The 23,229-nt window shown below is 41.5% G+C and overlaps 1 protein-coding gene across 4 annotated transcripts in view; it reads right to left on the bottom strand.

Moving 5' to 3' along the window:
• pak5 (p21 protein (Cdc42/Rac)-activated kinase 5) overlaps positions 1–23,229 on the bottom strand; it is a 225,675-nt gene that overhangs the window by 28,621 nt on the left and 173,825 nt on the right. For all 4 annotated transcript variants that reach the window (XM_068044337.1, XM_068044340.1, XM_068044339.1 and 1 more), the window contains exons 4-5: positions 7,289–7,747; positions 1,374–1,507 (exon numbers count right to left, since the gene is read on the bottom strand). In XM_068044337.1, coding sequence (XP_067900438.1) covers positions 1,374–1,507; positions 7,289–7,747 — 593 coding nt within the window. The remainder of the gene's footprint in view (positions 1–1,373; positions 1,508–7,288; positions 7,748–23,229) is intronic.

Genomic DNA, 23,229 nt, shown 5'->3' with positions numbered 1-23,229 from the left:
GTCCTTGAATATCAGAGCTACACCACCTCCCTTACCTTCCTGTCTGTCCTTCCGAATAGTCTGGTACCCCTGGATATTTAACTCCCAGTCGTGACCAACCTGTAACCATGTCTCCGTAATGGCTACCAAATCATATTCATTCGCGATGATTTGTGCCGTTAACTCATCAACCTTGTTACGAATGCCACGAGCATTCAGGTAAAGTGCCTTTATGTTAGCTTTCTTACCCTCATGATTCCCAACATCTCTAATAATAACTCCTGAGTTATCCTTCCTTTCTGCTTCTTTCATAGTCTGCCTTGAACTTAAACCCTCCTGCACACGTTAACCTGCTGCTTACCTTTTTATTTATCATCATGCTCCCTGTCATTTTCCCTTTCCCTTCCCCCCCGAGTTACTAGTTTAAAGTCCTAGAGACCACCCTATTTATCCATTTCTATAGAACACTGGTTCCAGATCGGTTCAGGTGGAGACCGTCCCATCGGTACAGATCCCCCCGGTTCCAAAGCTGATGCCAATGCCCCATGAAATGGAACCCCTCTTTCCCACACCACTCCCTTAGCCACGTGTTTACTTCCCTAATATTCTTATCCCTAAGCCAATTTGCACGTGGCTCGGGCAGTAATCCGGAGATTATGACCCTCGAGGACCTGTTCCTTAATTTCGTTCCTAGTGCTTTATAATCCCCAAACAGGTCCTCCATCCTAGCCTTGCCTATGTTGTTAGTCCCAACGTGGACCACAACAACTGGATCCTCCCCCTCCCGCTCCAATATCCTTTCAAGCCATTCATATGTACTTAACATATATTACAGAGTTCTGATGAAGGGTCCAAACTCAAAACATCAATCCCAGCGAGGAGCCATGCTCAAAGGCAGCAATGGTCGAACGTCGCTACAAAGCTGTAGCCCCGACCCTGACCAGTGCTACCTGTGAGTGGGGCAGGAAGCACAGTATTAGTGAATTAACCCTGTTAACCTGCTTTACTTTTTCAGATGCTGATGGAATTTCCAACATTTTCAATTCTCATTACAGTGATGTGTGAGCAAATTGCCCAAGTATAACGTGGCCAGCATGATGAAACAATATCATTTCATATACCTTACTGAAGCTAGCCCAGTAATTATTATTGGAAGTAACATTATTGGTCGAGCTAACAATCTCCTGTGGCAGAGAATAGGTTCAGCTCCTTTGATACGAGCATTACAGAACAAATCGCTAACATCAGTTCCCACTAAGATTAGGTTTGTAGGGCTCAAACTAAATTAACTTTTTAATTAATTATATTTGAAGCAAAAAGAGCTTATAGTTTGAAAAACTAGGAGTTCCAGCTGGTTAAGATTGCCATTGAAATTCAGAGATTTGAAAACATACCTTGTATGTGTAACAATGTCTGTTAAAGCGCCACCTTCCAGAAACTCCATAACTACCCACAACTCATCTCCAACCAAGTAACTGTTGTACATGTCCACAACATTTTCATGGTGGTAGTCACGCATAATGACAACCTATATGTTAAAAAGGATAATCAGAAAATCATAGATCTCTGAAGCAATTTATAAAACATCTAATCAAACAGGATGTAAATTATTACATTTTAAAATAAATCCACAATATTACTTCCCATAGGGTTATAACAGCATCCAGAATACAGAAGTTAGTGATATGCTAAAGAAGGACACTCAAGAGAAGTCTACCATAAATCAACAGCTGTAATTTGCCAACTTAATGTCTGGTAACAAAAAAGGGGTCTTTATTCTATACCTGTGCAGTATAAAAAAAAATCCGAGAGCACTGAATTCTATTTTGAATGAAAAGTAGGGGCACACCTGATCATTCCCCAAAATGTATTGCAGACTGCCCAACTAATCAGAGTTGCCCTTCAAAAAACAGTATAAATTAAGACAAAAGTAACAAGGCAGAAGAAATTAAGCTATATAGATTTGGAAAATAGGAACCAGAAATACTTTCTTGGGACTTTAAAAAACCTAGCACGATTCTGCAGGCAAACTGTAAACTTCACACTAGCAGAGCCAGTGGGCAAAAACTAAAGCTTCAAGTTTCGGAGGTAAAGCTCCCACTAAAATCTGATAAAAATGTAACTTGTTCTCCATGTGTACCACAAGTGAAGGAAAATAAAGAAAAACAGTGCATGTGAGAGGGAGTGCATGAGCAAGAAAGAGACTCCCAGACTCATTTATTATGTTTGGTGTCCTTTTTTAAAATTGGGAACAGGAAGTTTTACAGGCTAGCTACATCGCGATGGTCTGTGTGACTAATTTGTAATTCAATTAAATACAATTACTGTTAATGTTTATTCTATCTATAATGACTGGTTTCTGTATTTGAATTAGTGCCAGAGAATGGACTCCTAAGGTTAGGCATTTTAAAATAGGACTATATGTGCAGTCACTACTTCCTCCCTGGCACTGACCATGTGTTACTCCTGGCAATGTCAAGTTAATTGGAGATTGGATATATTGTGAGAAATCATTCTACTCAACAGTTTCACTTGTTCTGCCATCACTTTGCATAATAAATGCACACACACACACACCTCTTTTGGCTCTCAACCCCCAGTGTCTTCAACCAACACAGACAAATTAACATTCTCACATTAATACCTGACCTTACCAGATTGCATCAGAGAGAACAGAATAGATTTAATTTTAATCTCTTTGCCAAAAATGGCTATTGGGATGTTGGGTCTAGACACGTTTAGTACTTTTTACAGCTAATCATCTTATTTCAAGGAATTATTAGATGGAAAAAAGTTAAGGATACACCAAAAGACTTTAAGCTTAGCTAAGTATCTTAAATCCATGCAACTCTTTCAAAACAGTTCTTATTATCTCTAAGTACATCCTAACATCTACTGGGCCTCTGGCATCATTCAGCAGTTAAAGAGGAGTAAAGTGTGAAAATTCCTGCAACATATTTGCACATCTTTTGAGATTCACTGAGCATAATTAGTTCTGCAGAAAGCCAGATTTGATAGCAGGGTGAGAGTTTACATTTAAAAGCGAGTTTCAAAAATTCTGTTCAAGTTCCTTTTATCCAGGATACATTAACCCCTCCACCCACTTCCCTACCAAAAATGAAATGTAAAAGAAATGAAACATCCCTTAAACCCCTTGGACGTAAGATCATTATTGTCAGGTCCAGAAGGTGATTGATCTCCTGCTAGCCAACCTTCCTTTAATAAGGAGCTAGTTAAAAGGAAAAGCTGTTTATTTCCTTTCCCCAACATAAAACCCGAAAAATTATTTTTGGGAGGGAAAAAATACAGACCTTCGGTTCAACTTCTAGAGTAAGTGCGAGTTGTAATCACTGTCTTGCAGTATCTGAGAACATTTATGGTCATTTCTTTTTAACCTGGGATAATTTGGTGGAAGTTGGAAGACTTACTTCATGACTGACAGCAGAAAAATAAACCAAACTGCAGTTTCTGGGCTCATTCTGTGGCAGTGCATGCTTCAGAGATTAAGACAATTACAATCCTTAATGGCTTTGTCAATTTCTCAATTTAAAAACCTTTTATTCTCTGAAATGCAAGCCCTATCAATCAATATTCCAATCTTTGTATCCGTTAACTGGTAGGCTTTACCCTAATTTTTAAATACTCAGTGATTAAAAAGGCAAACAAGGTTCAGTGATGTTAAACAAGCAGATAGAAGACTTGTGTTGTGAATATGCTGACTACATTCTTAAAATTATTTCCTACAGCAGCCAAGCTGATTGAAGAACAGACAAAGGTCTGCAAGGTAAATAAAAAGGTGAAGAGTGGTAACCTTGCAATGTCCCTGAAACTTCAGAAAAAAAAAATGTAGGTGGAAGAGTGCACACTGAGTACTACAAACATACAACTCCAGGCACAAGGGAGACAGCAACCCTTCTGGGAACTAATACAGTTGATTTATTCAGAGCTCTAATGCCACTGCCTCCTGTCTTTTGGATGGCAGTTTGATCCATAATAATGACTTTTGTGGTTGGAAAATGATGAAAAATGCTTTTAGAAAATCAAGTGCTTTTTAAACATTCAAATGCGTGCAACGAAATTCAACCTGGAAACAGTAGCATAAATTTTACCCCACATTAATAAATATAAAAGTATTTAACAAATAGAACTTTAGTTAAACTTTACCCTCAGCATGCATTTTATTTGCTGTGTGTTCTATTTTAAGGTATTAGCTGGCTAGATTGTCCATTCATTGATTACAGAAATAATATGGATTTATTTCATAGAATCATAGAAACTTACAGCAGAGAAGGAGGCCATTCAGCCTGTCGTGCCTATGCTGGCTCTTTGAAACAGCAGTTATGCTTAGTCCCAAATCCCTGCTTTTTGTCCATAGCCCTATAAGTCCTCATCCTCAAGTAACTAACTCCCTTTTAAAATTATTTACAGAATCAGCTTCCACCACCTTTTCAGTTCGAGCATTCCAGATCCCAACAACTCTCTAACTGAAAAAAAATTCTCCTCATCTCCCATCTAGATCTTTTGCCAATGACTTTGAATCTGTGACCTCTGGTTATTGATCCAGTCCCCAGAGGGAATACTTTTTCCTTCCCTACTCTATCAAAACCTCTCATCAGCTTGGAAATCTCTAATAGGTCACCTCTTAACCTTCTCTGTTCCAAAGAGAACAGTCCTAACCTTTCCAACCTCTCCCCATAACTGAAGTTCCTCATCCCTGGTAACATCCTCTATACCCTTTTGAAGGCCTTTACATCTTCCCTGAAGTGTGGGGGTGCAGAATTGCCCACAATACTCTAGCTGAGGTCTAACCAGTGACTTATAAAGTTCGAGCATAATTTCTTTGCTTTTATATTCTATTTCTCTATTTATAAACCCAAGCAATTCACATTTTTAAAATCATCTTATCAACTTGTCCTGCCATCTTTAAGGAATTGTGTATTTTTTATATTATTTTATGGGATGTAAAACTCACTGGCAAGGCCGGCATTTGTGCCCATCCCTATATGGATACCAAGGTCTCGCTGCTCATCTGCACTTCTCATAATCGTGCCATTTACTGTATACTGTCTTTCCATAATCAGTCCTTCCAAAATGCATCACTTCACACTTGACTACATTGACCTCCATCTGCCATGCGGTCATCCTGAAGCCTAAAGCTATTGACATCGCTATCTATTACTTGACTAAGTTTCATAACATCTGCAAAGTTTATAATCCCACCCAAAACTTACTCTTGATGAACACCAATTTTAATATTTCAATGCCTATAAAAGTAAAAACAAGTCCCAAGGTGATCAGAAAAAAAAAAATGAGGAAGTGGACATTGAGTCATTGAGGGAGAGATGGATTTTACGGGTCTCCCCACCCCCACAACTCCCCCTGCCAGGATCGGAGGCGGGGTGAGGGGGAGTCCCAGAGTATTGTGACGTGTGACGGGAGGGGGTGGGGGGTGTGTGTGTGGGGACAAGATGCAGCGGGGCGGAGGGCCCGTCACCAAGCAATCTTCCCGGAGGCAGGGGACAGGCTGAAGACAGCCTTCCCACCCAGCGTTCAATTGGGGCCCTTAAGTGGCCTATTAACGGCCAATTATGGGCCTCTTCCCACCACTGCTGGGATCTTACCCATGGCGGGCGGGGGCCTCCACTGAGCGGGGAGGACACCTTGTAAAACGAGGCACCCTCCCTGCGGTCTTGGTCGGGGGGGGGGAGGGTGGTGTGGGGAAGGTCCCTCCTCCGTGGGCCATATGTGGTTCATGGAGGACCCTCACCGGGAACCAATTCACCACCCCCCCACCCCCCTCTGTTCCGGGGTTCCACCGCTGGGCAGGGGTCTGAGGCCTCTGCAGTAGCAGCAGTGGCCTCCACTCCCGGTGGCGCTGCCGATACCGCTGAGCTGCCGGCCCTCTGATTGCCTCCTGAAACCTGCACGTGAAAAGACCGAAGGATCGCTCCAGCTTGGCGCCGAGAAATTGCTGAGGGGCGGCTCCACCGGCCTTTTTGGCCTGGCACCTGGATGCCCGCCTCCAGCACAAAATCCAGCCCTAGGAGTGGCTGAAAGCTAGATCGAAGAGATAGGTTTTGTAAGGTCATTAAAGGTGCAGGGAGAATTCGAGGCACATAGGGAGGGAGTTTCAGCGAATGGAATTGAAAGTTCAGTCGCTAATGGCAGGCTGAAAAAATGGTGATATGTGCAAAAGACCAGAGCCAGAAGACCAAAGGATAGGGCTGAAGATATAAGGCTGAAGTAGTTGTAGAGATATGGTGGGGCAAGATGATGAGAGGAGGAAATTTACCTTAAAAACACTGAGCCTAATCCTTTTCTTTTAAAAAAGACCCTAGATGAACTCTGGAGGACAATATTAACAGTGTCAATTCAGAAGGCTGCAGTATAGAGCCGATGGATGATAATGAGAATACTGGAGGATTACCTTGGGATTCAGATAAAATAATGGGAAAAAACCATTGTTAAAATACAAAATATTAAGTGCAGCATCGCGTCGGAGGTATGTTAACAGCCAAAAGAAAAAGTTAACATTTTGTGGGTTGAGGCTCGTCAAAAGTTTAACTTTTTTTTACCCGTTTCCAGAAGCTGACAGAATTATGTACTTACAGCATTTTCTCTTTTTACTCAAGATTTACTGCATTTACAATTCTTTTACTTTTATTGCTGCAGTTCGAATCGTTGCATGTTGGCAGTTTTTAAGCTATCTACGCTAACACAAAAGGACACCTATAGTACTTGAAATAATTTTGCTGTTTCCAGTTTCAATTGCAGATTAAATAATATAGAATATTTTACATTAGGTCTAAAAATTGCACAACCTTATCCTCAGAACCCATCATATTTTTACATGAATGTTAAATTGTCAAAGCTAAGAACAGGACGACTTCTGGTTCTGAAAGTTCGAAACATTTAGTAATTGATTGTAAACCATAGGGGAAAAAAATGAAGCAGCCGAGCTCAATTACATTTTCAATTTGCATTAGCACATATGCAGAAATGTCAAATGGCTTTCAGCAGGTATTTTAATTGCAATCTATACTGAAGTACCATAAACACAGCTAAGCCACAACTGTAACATACATATAATTATTTTTATATGTCGGAAACAGCTGGGGGCTTTGTTCACTACCTTCTGTGTTCGTCTCCATGAAATGAAAATAATATTGTCTTGATGGGGAAAATCTAGTCAGATATTACCACAGAGAACTAATTTTAATCAATCTCACTGGCTCAATATCAAGTTTTAGGAATTAGTTTATATCGAGTCTAAGACATTCACATGTATGAAATAGACATTTTCTCTAACCTCGTTGAAGAGCAGTTCCCTCCTCTGCTGTTTTCTTAGATCCATTTTCTTCACTGCTACTTGTTTCCCAGTGTGCTTCTCTGTTACAATGCAAACAATGCCTGTGGAGCCCTCTCCGATCTTGATGAAGTTTTCTAAGTACTCCCGTGGATCACCAGTATTAACTACAAGCTGCAGAGCAGCTCTGAACTGCTCATGGGATACACGTGCAGGCTGCTGTTGTGTCGATGAACTCCAGCTTGGATACTGGTAAGCGCCTTGGTTAACGTACTGAAAATTCGACTGAGGAGACGTATTGTAGTATTGAGGTGGTTTGCAGTATGATGATGGAAAATAATGGCTAGATGTTGCGTAGATGGGGTTAGTTGGACACTGAGGTAGTTTTGATGGGCCTCGAGGATAGGTGTCTGACCAAGTCATCTCAGGACTTACACCCCTTTGTAGTTTTTCATAATCCACCTATAATACAAAAAAAAACTAACGGATAATCCAATTATACTCATATTCTTTTGAAAATCTTACTGCTTGCTGCAAACCCAATAATCCCTACCGACATGGTCTAACCTCTTTATGACAGAATGTACACAATCTCAGTGGAAGGCTTTAGACACTGCCTCATGATGTATCACAATTGCAAATAATTACAGCCACTGATTCACTTAATCAATCACTTTCACCAGCGGTGCTCGCGGATGGACAGGACATAAAACGCAACACTGCTATCAATTGCCAGCACCACTACTGGCTGTCTGCCAAGAGTCCCCTGATCCATGTTAGTTAAATGCACATTAATCTGAATTTGGCAGAGTAATCAAGGACCCAACTGAACTGTGAAATTGAATTCTGCAGTGGAACATCATTTGCCCGTTTTATGTTAAGACTGCAGAAGAGAAATACTGTGGTATCAATTTGTCACTGCTATCTGCTGTTAAGGTGGAGAGGACCGAGTGCTGAATACCTTTAAATCACATTATATTTGGGAGCTAACTGGGAACAGAACTATCATTGATAAAAGATCATCATTTGAAGGAGAAATTCATTGCCCATCTAAAAATGGAAAAATTGACAGAAACTTGCATATTTTAAAAACCATGCCTCCTTGAATGATTTCCTTTCTTAACAGAGACATGCCATTAAACTGCTGATAAGATAAATAACAGTCTTCCTCCCTATAATAGTATTCCTATTAATCCTGCCTGTAACGTTAAAACAGTGTTTAAGAGAAGCATTGATATAGTGCCCGGAGAAGGAGCCACAGCAAACTGGGCACCAACATGCTGCACCATGGTCTTGTACATCTCAAGCTTATGCCCCAGATCCTCTGCATCAGGGGTATCCAAACTGTGGCACCTAAAATTTTCAATCTGCCCTATGATCTTCATGTAACTCATTCCACTTTGTGTTTATAATGCGCATTTGTTGGTTTTTCTTGTTTGAATTTAATGGTTTTGCAAATTTGCAAAGGGTCATTCTTAGCATGACCATGTCATTGATGGAATGATGGATCTGCCATTTGAGATGTATGCCAGTTAATGGGAACATGGATTTAAAACTTGATGCATGCCCACATATCTATGGGCCCAAGACCAAAAACTTGGGCACCCTGCCTTTATACACTCAGCTGCATTGCTATTAGAAAGTAACAACTGGGGACCAGTCAAGAACGGAATAAGGGTAAACAATCAGCAGGCTGCTCCTCTACACACTCTTGTAGCTTCTTTCACTGCAGCTTTGCTGAGGAACTTGAAGTCAGTCACCGAGTTCCCTTATTGGCATGGATAGTGTGCAGCTTGGGGTCAGCAAGTAATAGGATGAAGAATAAATGTAAATACACACAACTGTTGGATAAATTAGCTATTACTACATTATATTATTGGGTTAGAACCGCTTAAGTCACAAAAAATTATTTAGACTCTTAATCATCAAGGTTCAGCAGCATATAATTTGTATAATTTCAGATGTAAAAGAAAACATTCAGGATTTCTCAGTAATTGGCAGCATTGTGTGGAGATTTGTGCTTTAAGATGTTCTGCTCGATTATGGCAGGATGCAGGCTTGAGTGCATAATTCCCCACATTCAAAGTTCACAATCCTAGCAATGTTGTTAGGAAGCTGTGCTAAGTGGATGAAGGGCAATTCCTCATGATAAAGTGACTAAAGCTGGGGGGCCAAATTACCTGGGCTGTTCTTACATACACGCCTCTTTGAGGTTTCCCAGAAGCATAAAAGCTGGGAACAAGCTGCTTTTCCATTGACTTGGCTGTGAAATACGACGAGGTGTGAAGCAGCTAAAATGAGGCAAGATGAATGGATGAAGTGGAAAAAAATTGGAAAAATTGTAGCTGATAAAATTTGGAATTGATATTTAATATTTATTCAATTTATTTCTCCTAATAATTATATGCTAAGGACATACAGCAGAATGGTGTTTCCCTCCCTCTCCACCTGCAATTTATAAACTTGCAAAAAAAAACTAATTCATATGTGTTACATTTGAGATTCCATGAAAACAGAAAAACAAAACATGGTAATAATCAACGTTTGAACCTTTTCATTCTGCAAGACAGAGCCTGTTATGTCAATAAGCACTCTTAGATACTTTTCACCATCAGTTGTATTATTCAGTCAGAAAGAAAGCAGATTAAAATGAATTAAATCCTTTCTGTTGTACATAACATTTTTAAAACAGAAATTATTTTATATATAGGTATAGATACACACATACACAAACATGTATAATATCATACTTAAGGCATTTGCCCCATTTCTATTAAGAAAGCGATTGAGAAAATAAGGAACATTTTAGAGCTATTACCAGAGAACTGCAAATGGTACTATTATGCTACAACAAAAGCCATCACTGTTTTGGTGAATTGCTGCAATAGTACGCTACCTCAGACCTGCATAGGGGAAATATGCAATGTGTCCTCTGACTCTACTTCAGCACATTATTGTTCATTTTCCATTAATAGCGTTTGTGCATCGCTGAGACTGATTTACTCCCCAAGGAAAACCTTACACAGCTTGTAAATACAGGCTGCATTCAAGATCAGGTCAACAGTGCAGATTATGTTCTGACATGCAATCTATCACAGACGCTCAGAAAAAGGGAACAGCTTGGTGCTGCAGAGTGTGACTATTGACTCCTAGTGCTCTTTTTGTACCCAAACCTCCTCCCCCCACAGCCCCCCCCCAACCCCCATTAAAGGAGCAGTATGCCCCTGTTGTAACAGAATCAAATATCTGGTTGCAAAATGGTGGGTGGGGTATGTCACCAAATAGATCCATCCAGAAAATCATCCTGGCAAATTAAAATTAGACGGAAAAATCCACATGCTGGCCACTCAGCAATTTGTTTTTTGCTGGATGTCACCATCGTAACTGGCTTTGTTGTGACCTGAGGCAAAGATAAGAAAAAATAAATAAAAAAAGCAGACAGAACCCTCTTTCTGTTACCAGCAGGCAGTGCCACCATGGGGTCTGGGACAGAATCTTGCTCAATAGACCAAAACCAGGCCTCTATTATATACATGAATAAAGAAAACACCATCCAAAAAAGCACTAAGAGAATCGCATACTTGCAATAAAGCCCACCCATCTATTATCTAAATGGATGGAAATATCAGGCAGGCTCTTTTACGCGTGTGCAGTACTCCATCCAATTTTCTTCCATGTGCTTCAACTTGGGTGATTATTTAGATCAATGTGTACTAAGCTGAAAAAAATTGGCCAATAATTTCAAAAACAGACACAATAACAAGATGTAGTTTGAGTGACAGCAGACATTAATCTACATGCACAATTGCCTGCTTTGAGTATTTTCAATCTTAGCCTGGGTTGTTGAGGAAGAAAGTCAATGATTGCTGCCAAGGGTTATTTACACCACATGTCTTCTGCTATTTGCCTGGCAGCATCAGCTCCAAAGTTGGCAGCAAAACAGCAAAGTAAATGAATAAATTACAGAACCTTTTCGATTGGGGCGCGCTCCATCGAAAGAGGAGGCTCTCTTATGAAACCAATACCCATGTTTTTTTTTTAAAGCTGTGGGAGGTTGAAGTGCCCACACCAGTTATGCTTAACTCAGCAAAACCATTTTGATTTTGTTGGCCTGTATGAATCTTCCAATCTTCCTCAGTTTAAAAAAAACTGCGACCTCAAAGTAGTTTTCATAGATGCAATAAGCTAGATTTTCGAGTCGGTCAGGTCAGATTTTTGGTGTAACCAATCAGAAAAACATTGGATTTCCAGTTCTGGATTACAGAAGTACAAGAAACTTCATCCTGAAACGGTCAGGAAGTTCCCTGGTCATTTTGACACAAATGCAGTTTCCCAGTGTTCTCACATATGGGTGAGCAGGGTTGCAGGTGGATTTCAAGATCCTTGCCAAAAGATTGCTAAGCATTTTTGCATGTGTTTCAACTTTTTGTCTCCTGCTGTTCTGACTTATGTGGTTTGGAACCATTGTGGAAACTGCTATTGCACAGCTATTGTTTGGCTGTAAGAACAGTAGTGCCCCCATAGGTTTTTCTTTGGGAATCACTCGATATTTGTTCTTTTTGGAGGAAGAGGAAGATGGCCGATGCAAGAAAGCAAGCAGTACAGGTGTTCTGCTACTGCCCTGAGTGCTCTCACATTCTGCAGAGGTACACATGTATTACCTTTTCAGAGGAATAAAAACTGTAAAAAATCCAATTGCCAAGGGAAGCTGTGGCAATAGATATGATGGAATGAATGTGATGCATTAAGGCCTGGCTAATCTTAACACTGGACAGTACTTTGGAATGACTCCGATTACAATATTGCATGCTCTAAGAGGTAAATGAAGGTGTATCAGGATTATCAACAGCCAGCAGAGCCCAAATACTGTTGCTACAAGAGCAGGTCAGAGGCTGGGAATTCTGCAGTGAGTAATCCACCTCCTGACTCCCCAAAGCCTGTCCCACCAGCTACAAGGCACAAGTCAGGAGAGTGATGGAATACACTTCACTTGCCTGGAGGGTGCGGCTCAACCACATTCAGGAAGCTCAACACCATCCAGGACAAAACAGCCTGCCTGATCGTCACCCCATCCACCACCTTAAACATTCACTCCGTCCACCACTGACGCACAGCAGCAACATACTAAGGCTCTGTCAACAGCACCTTCCAAACCCACGTCCTCTACCACCTAGAAGGACAAGGGCAGCAGACACGTAAGAACACGAAGACCTGCAAGACCCCCTCCAAGCCACATACTACTGATTTGGAAATATATCGCCGTTCCTTCACTGTCGCTGGATCAGAATCTTGGAACTCTCTCCCCAAGAGCACTGTGGGTGTACCCACACCAGATGGACTGCAACGGTTCGAGAAGGCAGCTCACCACCACCTTCTCAAGGGCAATTAGGGATGGGCAATAAATGCTGGCCTAGCCAGAACCATCCACATCCCATGAAATCAATTTTTAAAAATGACTGCACCGACCATGACACCACCAACCATATCTGCACAACTACCTGACAATTCACAGACTCCAGGTCAGCAGAGAGCTAAATGCAGTGCTGGGCCATCCACTCCAAAGATACCTGGAGCCTCAAAATTGCCTTCACTTCCTTTAAAGCATGTTGTAACACTTAACCCCTAGAGATAATACACTGCAGTGGCAAACAAGGCCACCACTTGTCATCTCTACCTCATGCAGCATCTGCTCCACTTAAGCAGCCAAACAGAGGGTTGATCGATTATTTGTCAGACTTTGTTTAGTCCCTCTAAGCTAGTTTTCCTTCCTCTTTATTTCATTTTCTGTCTTAAAAATTGACAAAGGTTGTAATGTCTTTTGAGCTTTTCTAAAGGTTGCAAAAAGAAAATTGCCCTCCAATGCTGCCAATTACTCTAAGTTTCTGCAATTCTTAGATTTTACCAAAAGCTCAATTTTCTGGCTCCATGTCAAGTTTCCTCCTTACACACGGTACTATGACTAATGGTGCCACTGAGCTGACCATGCAAAATTGCATGCAATAAATGTTTTCCCTGGATACTTTAGGTGCAAAAGTGCCTCTGCGGTATGGGGTCTTAAATTGAAATACTGGTTTAGTCTGTGTTTAGTGCAAAACATCATCTTGGTAAAGGATTTGAAGCTGGTGCTAGGAATAGCTACCTGGAAGATCGTTAAGCAGCTGACTACCACTTAAATTGCTCCTAGTGCTCATTAGAGAGGATACAAAGCATTTTGGTGACTAGTTTATTTAGTTTAGAGATACAGCACTGAAACAGGCCCTTCAGCCCACCGAGTCTGTGCCGACCATCAACCACCCATTTATACTAATCCTACACTAATCCCATATTCCTACCACATCCCCACCTGTCCCTATATTTCCCTACCACCTACCTATACTAGGGGCAATTTATAATGGCCAATTTACCTACCAACCTGCAAGTCTTTTGGCTTGTGGGAGGAAACCGGAGCACCCGGAGAAAACCCACGCAGATACAGGGAGAACTTGCAAACTCCGCACAGGCAGTACCCAGAATCGAACCCGGGTCCCTGGAGCTGTGAGGCTAACCACTGCGCCACTGTGCCACCCTACTAACGCTTGACCTAACAAACTCTAACAGTGACTGGCTGACTGGCAGCAAACTAGTCATTGCAGAGGCTACTTAAAGGTACATCACCTTTTACTGTTCACTTGCTGCTGGATGTTTGAACAGGGCTTCTGAAACACTTTGGAAGACTTCCTTGTCAAGACTCCACCAACACTCATCAACATTTATTCTGGAAATTCTCTGAGGGCACCATCTAAAAAGAATGAGTGCTGTGCGATTCGACCTCATTCGATGCTTTTACAGCAGTCATGAAGGGAAAGGGTCATTAGCGTCTTGCTTGAGGTCCCCCCTTGGTCTGCAGGAGGAATGGAAGGAGGAGATGATGCCAGGCAAAGCAGCAGTAGCTGCTTTAGGGGAGAGGTGGACTTCTCCCTTACTGCAGGTGCTGGACATCCCTCCACCATGACCTCCAGCGCTGGATTGGAGAACCAGTCCATCCTCTCACTTGGTCCCTGAGCCATCCTGAAACCTGCTGCTGTGCGTCAGCCAGCCCTCTTCACATCTTCGGTGAAAATGGGTGAGCGGAACCCACATGTACTTTTCCACATAAATTACACTAGACTGTTAAACTTGCAGATGTTTCTGTTTTAGCACCTCCAAGCAAATTCAAATTATGGTAATCAGCAATTGAAACCAAAACTGCATGCTTAAACTGTACTTTCAAACAGGTGTGTCTTATTAGCGCAGCACCCATTTAATGCCCGTTTTCACCCTTTGACCTCTGGCTGCTTTGCATTCAATATTAGACATTCAGGTCTGAACTTTATCAGGGCCATAAAATCTAGGCTCACAATACAATATAAGGAGGAGACAATTACACCACCAGCTTGTATTATAGAACCACTCCTTGGAAGGGCTTTGCAACGTAAACACTGAATTAGCTGGAGTGTTCCAAGGTTATATGGCAGCTGTTCACCTGTTAAGCCACTGCAAACATTGGTATATGCTTTGGATTGGCTTTATTATAGCAGAGGCCCCCTGTGCCTGCGCCAACTCCTGTAAGAGCTATCCACTTAGTCTCACCCCCTGCCCTTTCCCCATACACTGTTAAATATTTTTGCCTCAGATATGCATCCACTTCCTTTTTATAAGCTGTCAATGATTTGTCCATCATGACTGTTTTAGGAATGCATTCACTGTCGTAACAATCCTTTGCTCTTTTGATGACTATCTTAAGAGTATCTTAAGTTTATCCCCTCAAGTTAACAACCAGTGGAGATAATTTCTCCTGATTTACTTCAAGACTTCTCAATTTTAAATAGCTACTTTTTCTAATGAGCAGGATAGGCACCAGCTACTATCAGTGTTGGGATTAGAGAGCGCAACAGGGCTGGTATAGCTAGATAAAGTGACTTTTAAACCAATTGTGAGCGGGTATGAAATAGCACCGCATGACACATTGGTATTACTGTCGATACCCATTATAAAATCCAAATAAAGCTTCCTCTGAATGGGGGAAAATGCAGTGGACATGGACTTTCAAAAAGCCTTTGACAAGTTAACACACAGAAGATAATTACAGAAGATGAAATTAGGGAATGGGTGGCAAACTGGATTAACAATGATCGCAAGGGATGAAACAGAGAACAGGAGTTAGGACAGTTTCTCAGAGTTGTTGGCTGTAGATAGTAGTATCGCACAGTGTTCTGTTCACTCTGTACAATGATTCAGATGTACAATGAGATGGAGTGTTGGCTAAATTCACAGATGATACTAAAATAGGAATAAATAATTGTGTGGACCAAAGGAAACTACAAGGGGATATTGATTAGGGTCGCATGGGTAAATGTGGCAGATGGAATTCAATATATGTAAATGTTAAGTGCTTACTTTAGTCAAGAAGTAGTAAAGATTATACTTTAAATGGAGGAAGGTTGGGTGAATTGGAACAGTGGAGAGATTTGAGGATTTAGATTAGCAAGAGATTAAACGCAGCACCTTAAATGGCTTAGATCATAAAAACAGCAAATGAAAAACTGAACTCATTGGCAAGAGGTATAGAATATAAAACTTAAGATTTGAAATGAGTCTATATAAAACCTTTATAAGCCCACAGTTAGAGTACTGCATGCAGTTTTAGGCCCAATGGCATAGGAAAGCTGTTTGACTCACTAGGAATTACAGTAGATTCACTAAAATGTTGCCTGACATGAGGAAATAGAAACAGAAAGAGAAACTTGAAAAATTGGGGCTATTTTCATTAGAACTAAGGAGATTACAAGCTGATTTGCTTTCGGTGTTTAAAAGTATGAAGGGACAAGGCAGGGTGGATAAAAACAAACTGTTTCCTGGGACTCCAATTATAGCTTAACCCAGGCCTAAGCGAGGAAACCATGCAGCCTTCCTGCCAGGTGAAAGCAGCTGACAGGGGGATAAAGTGGCTCTCTGCTGTAAGTGGGAACCTTTCCTTTGTTGGGCCAGAATGAGCAGGAGGGCTCTTCTGGACTCCACAAGCAAAGTTGCAGCCTCCCCTCCCCAGACACCTCCCACTTCTCTCCTGCAATACCCTGCTCACTGTCATTTACCTGGACCAGTGCACATTCCTTTAGTGCCAGCCGACAGCCCCCGTCTTCCGGGACTTCTCTTCGGCCTGCAAGTGCAGATTGCACTCAATCTGCAGTGCCAACCCAAAACCCACTGGGAGTTAAAACTAACCCTCCCACTTCCTCCCTCCACCGCCTAGATTCAACTTGACATCTGCCTTTGTGCTTCGCTTCAGAAGCAGATTAGCCAATTGTTGCCAAATTGCCTGTGGAAATAATAGAAAATTGGTAGGAGTAGGCTCTCATTCACATTGTTCTAATGCACCTCCTGCCAGATTGACCAGTGAAGGATTAGCACGAATAGATGGTGTCTGTCCTACTTAAAGATAATACTTTGAATGTGAATGTTTAAAGTGGTGAAAAGGAAGAGGGAAAAGAGAAAATTGGGGAAATAAAATTATAAACTGTTAAGGGTGATCCACACAAAATCACCCAGGCAACACTCAGATCACTAAGTAACCACAAACCTTCAACATTCAGGATAATTTTCTTCTTGAAGAGGAACAAAAATGTTTAAAACATTCCCCCTCCCTCCCATTAGTTGGAAAATCAATCACCAAAAAATTGAAAGTGACTGCAACGCAAATCTGAGAGAACTTGAAGCTAACTAGCAGGTAAATCTTGTAAGCGATGTCTTTGTATTTGACCCTTATGACATTGGCTGATGGTTAGTGCTATTCTCCTGATACAGGTGGCTGCCTGTAATAACTATGGATAGTGTAAGTGGTGGGGGCTGTACATCACCCAGCTGTTGATATCTTTGACGATTGCAATGGATATGGACTTATACTTTATATTAGATCTAGTCGTGGATAGATCCTTTGCTTACACCAGCTGAAACTTGTGTATGTGAATGATGGTAAAAATTAAAAGGCAGAAGATATTAACAATTTTGTTTTCACGCCCAGTGACTACAGGGTGAGAAGTAGGATTAGTATGGGTAAAATGAAAGCACTCTGACCCCGCTTTATCAGATCAAAAGCCAACCACTGAACTTGAATAAATTCTAAGCTTTTCCATAGTCTTAGCTCAAAGAACTGACATGTGTAAACCAGCAATTCGTGTTCCTCATGGATATAATTTGCACCTTAAAGCCTGACTGAATGATTTTTATCAGCGTAATCACTGCAGGCTTAGCTGACCATAGTTTACTGCTCTTCATCTCGTGCCGTCCACTGTAAAAGCAACCAAAGACAACACATGTTTAATCTAGTCCCATAAAAGGCATGGAGATACAGCTGAGCACGGCCACTGAGTTACAAAAAAGAATTTCACCAGCACTGGACCTCCCAAAGTGCTTTACAACCAATGAAGTACTTTTGTAGTATAGTCAATGTTGTAATGTAGGGAATGTGGCAGCCAATTTGTGCACAGCAAGTTCCCACAAACAGCAATGTGATAGTGACCAGATAATCTGTTTTTGTGATGTCGTTTGAGGGACAAATATTGGCCAGAACACAGAGGATAACTCTCCTATTCTTCTTTGAAATAGTGCCGTGGGACCTGTTACACCCAACCGAGAGCGCAGACAGGGCCTCGGTTTAATGTCTCATCTGAAAGATGGCACCTCCAAAGATGCAGCACACCCTCAGTACTGCATTGGTGTGTCTGTCTCACTTCAGTTGATAATTGGTTCATTCATTCAAACAGCTGGAAACTGTTGTGATGCATTTAAATCACATAAGCCCCATCCTTGGGCATGTTCCATTTCAAATAGTTTACAATATGTAACAACTGTCCTGACAATGCAAGGGAAATTATAAAATTTTCAAGGGATCAAGTCCTAAGACAAGCAGGAAAATTGGCAGAAATGCCTTCGTATTTACTGTTTTGCATCGGTGTGACAAATTCCCAACAGAGATTTGTTAAGGTCCTGTCAAATCAACAGTATTATACATGGGAACACATTTGATATGCTTGCTTAAGTTTATTTTAGCCCATGACACTTCAATGCTATATTCTTACAAGCGAAAAATGATGGAGACGATTTGAAAATAATCTGGTGTTTTGCAATTCTGCGACAGATGTGAATTATGATATAAAAATGTGACAGATTAAATCCCATTTAGAAGTATTTAAATCATACTTGCCCCACTCTTGGACATGTTCCATTCCTAGTATTTTATAACATGTAATTGTTCTGAGAATGCAAGGAAAGTTATAAAATGTTCAAGACATCAAGGCTCAGATAAGCAGGAAAATGGGCCTTCAAGTGGGCAGTAAAAAAAAAAAGACATTTTATTTTGGAAAATAAAAGGAAAATATGATTTTACCCATGGATATTTGACTTGATTGGTCAGAGTTCTTTAACGATATCTGTGATGGTTAAATCTGATCTCTAAATGTTGCCCCAAAAATTCAGTGAAGTAACAGTCAAATTATTTTTATTCCCCAAATCTTCTTCTCAATTATCTTAATATATGAGTCATCTGACCTGATGATAATATAAAAACTGTGTCAGCATAGTTTGGTGGCAACATTCAGCCTGAGTCAGAAGGTTATAAGTTAAGAACTTGAGAACATAACCTACACAAACATGACACTTCACTGTAGCACTGACTGAATGGTTAAAGTAAGAGGCCATGTGCTTGTTCAGGAGGACATAAAACATCCCATTGCCGTATTCAAAGATGAACAGGAAGTTTTCCTGGTGCTGTGACTAACATTTATATCACAGTCAACATAAGAACAAATTATCTGATCATTTATCTCATCGTTGTTTGCGGGACCTTGCTATGCTGAAATTGGCTGCCACTTTTGGCTGCATAACAGTCTCTATACTATAAAAAAAATCATTGGAACATTGAGGATGTGAAAGGTTTCACATAAATTCAAGAAAAATCTTTGATCCAGCGTGTTTCTAAGGATGTATATACAGTAAACATGGTTTCCAGTATGCTTAGTTATTAAGATATCCAGAATCTGTTGAAAGGTTGTCCTCTGTTAAGTATGGTGCAAACCCGATTAAACATTGTTTTAATATTTTTCCCTTACATCCTGACTATTTTCACCCACCCTACTGCTTTCTCTTTCAGCTGTCAGGTGAGACAGTATAGGTAAAACCACCATCAATTTGTTGTAAAAACCCATCTGGTTCACTAATGTCCTTTAGGGAAGGAAATCGGGCGTCCTTACCTGGTCTAGCCTACACGTGACTCCAGATCCACAGCAATGTGGTTGTCTCTTAAATGCCCTCTGAGATGGCGTAGCAAGCTACTCCGTTCAAGGCAATTAGAGATGGGCAATAAATGCTGGCCTAGCAAGCAACACCCACATCCCACAAAAGAATTAAAAAATTGTCCTGCAACTAAATAAAAGGTGTGCTTCTATGCGTAAATGCCAACTTGGGGAGTGCAGTTGCTCACCGTAACACCCATAACTTGATGCCAAAATAATTGTGAGGCTAGTGGCATTCACCTTTATTTATGTGTAAATGGTACAGCTATGTCAGGTGAAGACCAGAGGTGCAGATAAATTCAAAAGTCCGAAAGTTGCTCTCCGAGTTGCACCATTCTGGTCTGCACTGAGTGCTGCTGGAAGGCACAGAGTGTGAAGAAGGGAGTCTGGTAAGTGAGTGGATTTTAAGGGTTAATCTCGCTAAAGTCTAGTTTTCGTTTTGTTTACATTTAACAATTAACTGAAATTCTTGTTTAAGTTAGGTTTCTTACAGTTTAAACAGGGGTATACAAGCTTGCTGAGTAGCTGCAGCTAGTAAATTAGGTAGCTAGCTTAAACAGGTTTCTCAGCTTTAGCAGAGCTGACAGCATTGTTTTCAGAGTATAAATTCAGGGGAGACTCAGTGCTGCTTGTCCACACTGAGTGCTGCTGGAGGGCACAGAGTGTGAAGAAGGGAGTTTGGTAAAGAGGGGAACAATAAACTAAGAAAAAAGTAAATGTGACTGCACACAGTCGGAGCAGCGCAAATCAGCGAGACCAGCGGGGCTATAAACAGTGCAACTATAAACAGCACAACCAGCGGGGCTATAAGCAGCGTGAATCAGCACGGCCAGCGGGGCTATAAACAGCATGAATCAGTGTGACCAGTGGGGCTATAAACAGTGAGACTCCGCTGGTCTCGCTGTCGCCTGTAACTAGCCAGAGCCCGCAGTCGGAAAGAGAAAAAAAAGATGTGTGACATCACAGGGAATCAGGTAGGTGATTGGCTGCTGAGCATTGCAGCTTAGGGACTGCGTCTCAACAACTGGCAGACTAAAAACAAGAAAAAAATTAAGTATTAATAAGGAACAAGTGAGTAGCTGGTGAGTATTTTTTTTTGAGTAAAGTTTATTCTACCTAGTGAACTGTATTGATTAATAGTAGGATTGATCAGTACTGGTAAGGCTTTATTAATGGTTCTAAGGTGTTTTTGGTAACTTTTTTTTAGCGGTAGCAAAAGGTCAACTAATAAATAAAGATATGGCAGGGTTGCTACAACCTCGTGAGTGCTATGTGGAAGCTCCAGGATGCTTCCCGTATCCTGGATAATCATTTGCACAGAAAGTGTTGCCAATTGAAGCAGCTTGAGCTCTGGGTTTTGGAACTTGAGTGGCAGCTGTCAACACTGCGGTGTATTCAAGAGGATGAGAGCTACGTGGATTGCACGTTTATAGATGTAGTTACCCCACAGCTTAAGATTATGCAGGGAGAGAGAGAATCAGTGACCGCCAGGCAGTCATAAAGAAACATGCAGGTACTGCAGGAGACCCCTGGTTGCATCTCACTCTCCAACAAGTATTCAGTTCTGAATGCTGATGAGAGTGATGGTTAATAGAGGGAGTGCAGCCAGAGCCAAGTCCATGGCACCATGGGTGGCTCAGCTGCACAGAGGGGTACAACGAAGACTGGAAGAGCCATAGCGATGGGTGATTCAATAGTCAGGGGAACAGACAGGCATTTCTATGGGTGCAAACGTGAATCCAGGATGGTGTGTTGCCTCCCTGGTGCCAGGGTCAAGGATATCACTGAGAGGCTGCAGAGCATCCTGAAGGGGCAGGGTGAACAGCCAGCAGTTGTGGTCCACATTGGAACCAACGACAGAGGGATGTGGTCCTGCAGTCAGAGCTTGATAGGAAATTAGCAAGCAGGATCTCAAGAGTAGTAATCTCTGGATTGCTCCCAGTGCCACGTGCAAGTGAGTACAGGAATAGAAAGATAAGACAGATGAATGTGTGGCTGGAAAGATGGTGCAGGAGGGAGGGCTTTAGATTCTTGGGACATGGCTCTGGGAGAGATGGGAGCTGTCCAGGCTGGATGGGTTGCACCAGAACAGAGTTCCTTGTGGGACCTTTTGCTAGTGCTGTTAGGGAGGGTTTAAGCTACTTTAGCAGGGGGAAGGAGACCTGAGGGTAGACTCAGTAGGGATGAAATCAGAAATGAAAATGGAAGGCAGAAAATTAATGCATGAGTCTGGAAGACAGAGGAAACGAGGGTTAGAAAATTTAAAAAACGTTTGGCAGTGCTCAAGGGTATCTATTTCAATGCAAGGAGTATAGCAAATAAAGCAGATGAACTGACGGCACAGGTAGACACATGGCAGTATGATCTCATAGTTATTACAGAAACATGACTTAAGGAGGGATAGGAATGGCATCTCCCGGTTACAGGGTTTTCAGACACAATCGGGAGGGGGATAAGAAAGGAAGGGGGCATGGCAATTTTGGTCAAAGAAACTATTGCAGCTGTGAAAAGGGATGATATGTTGGAAGGTTCTTCAAATGAGGCCATATGGATTGAGCTAAGGAACAAAAAAGGGCAATCACACTGCTGGGAGTCTACTGTAGACCCTCAAACAGTCAGAGGGAAATAGAAGAGCAGATATGTAGGCAAATCTCTGAGAAATGCAAGAACAATAAGGGCAGTAAAAGTAGGGGATTTTAACTATCCCAATATTAACTGGGATAATTTTTGTGTGAAAGGAATTGAGGGAGCAGAATTCTTGAGGTGCATTCAGGAGAACCTTTTTAGCCCAGTATGTAGCAAGTCCAACAAGAGAGGACACAGTTTTAGACTTAGTTTTAGCAAGTGAAGATGGGCAGGTGATGGAGCGGCAGTGGGAGAGCATTTTGGTGCTAGTGATCATAATTCAGTCAGTTTTAAAATAATTATGGAAAAGGACAAGGATAGAACAGAACTTGGAGTTCTCAATTGGGGAAAGGCCAATTTTACTAAGCTGAAGAGTGATTTAGCGAAAGTGGACTGGAAACAACTACTTGAAGGTAAATCAGTGTCAGAGCAGTGGGAGGCATTCGAAGGGGAGATTCAAGGGGTTCAGAGAAAACATGTTCCCACAAAGAAAAAGGGTGAGACAGCCAAATCTAGAGCCCCATGGATGTCAACGAACCTACAGGGTAAGATAAGGCAGAAAAGGAAAGCTTATGCTCGACACAGAGAATTCAATACTACAGAAAGCCGAGAGGAGTATCGAAAGTGCAGGAGTGAAATCAAAAAGGAAATTAGGAAAGCAAAGAGTGGGCATGAAAGAATATTGGCAAGCAAAATCAAGGTGAACCCTAAGATGTTTTACCAATACACTAAGAGTAAGAGGATAACTAAGGAAAGAGTAGGGCCCATAAAAGACCAAAAAGGTAACCTATGTGTAGGGGCAGAAGATGTTGGTATTGTTCTTGATGAATACTTTGCGTCTGTCTTCACGAAAGAGGGGGATGATGCAGATATTGCAGCTAAGGAAGAAGGGTGTGAAGTATTGGACGTGATCAACATAGGGAGAGAGGATCCATTAATGGGATTAGCATCCTTGAAAGCTCATAAATCACCAAGGCAGGATGAAATGTAGCCCGGGCTGTTAAAATAAGCAAG

The sequence above is a fragment of the Heterodontus francisci genome, chromosome 13, assembly GCF_036365525.1.
Source record: "Heterodontus francisci isolate sHetFra1 chromosome 13, sHetFra1.hap1, whole genome shotgun sequence".
Taxonomy (NCBI): domain Eukaryota; kingdom Metazoa; phylum Chordata; class Chondrichthyes; order Heterodontiformes; family Heterodontidae; genus Heterodontus; species Heterodontus francisci.
This window is presented reverse-complemented; position numbering and strand designations above follow the sequence as displayed.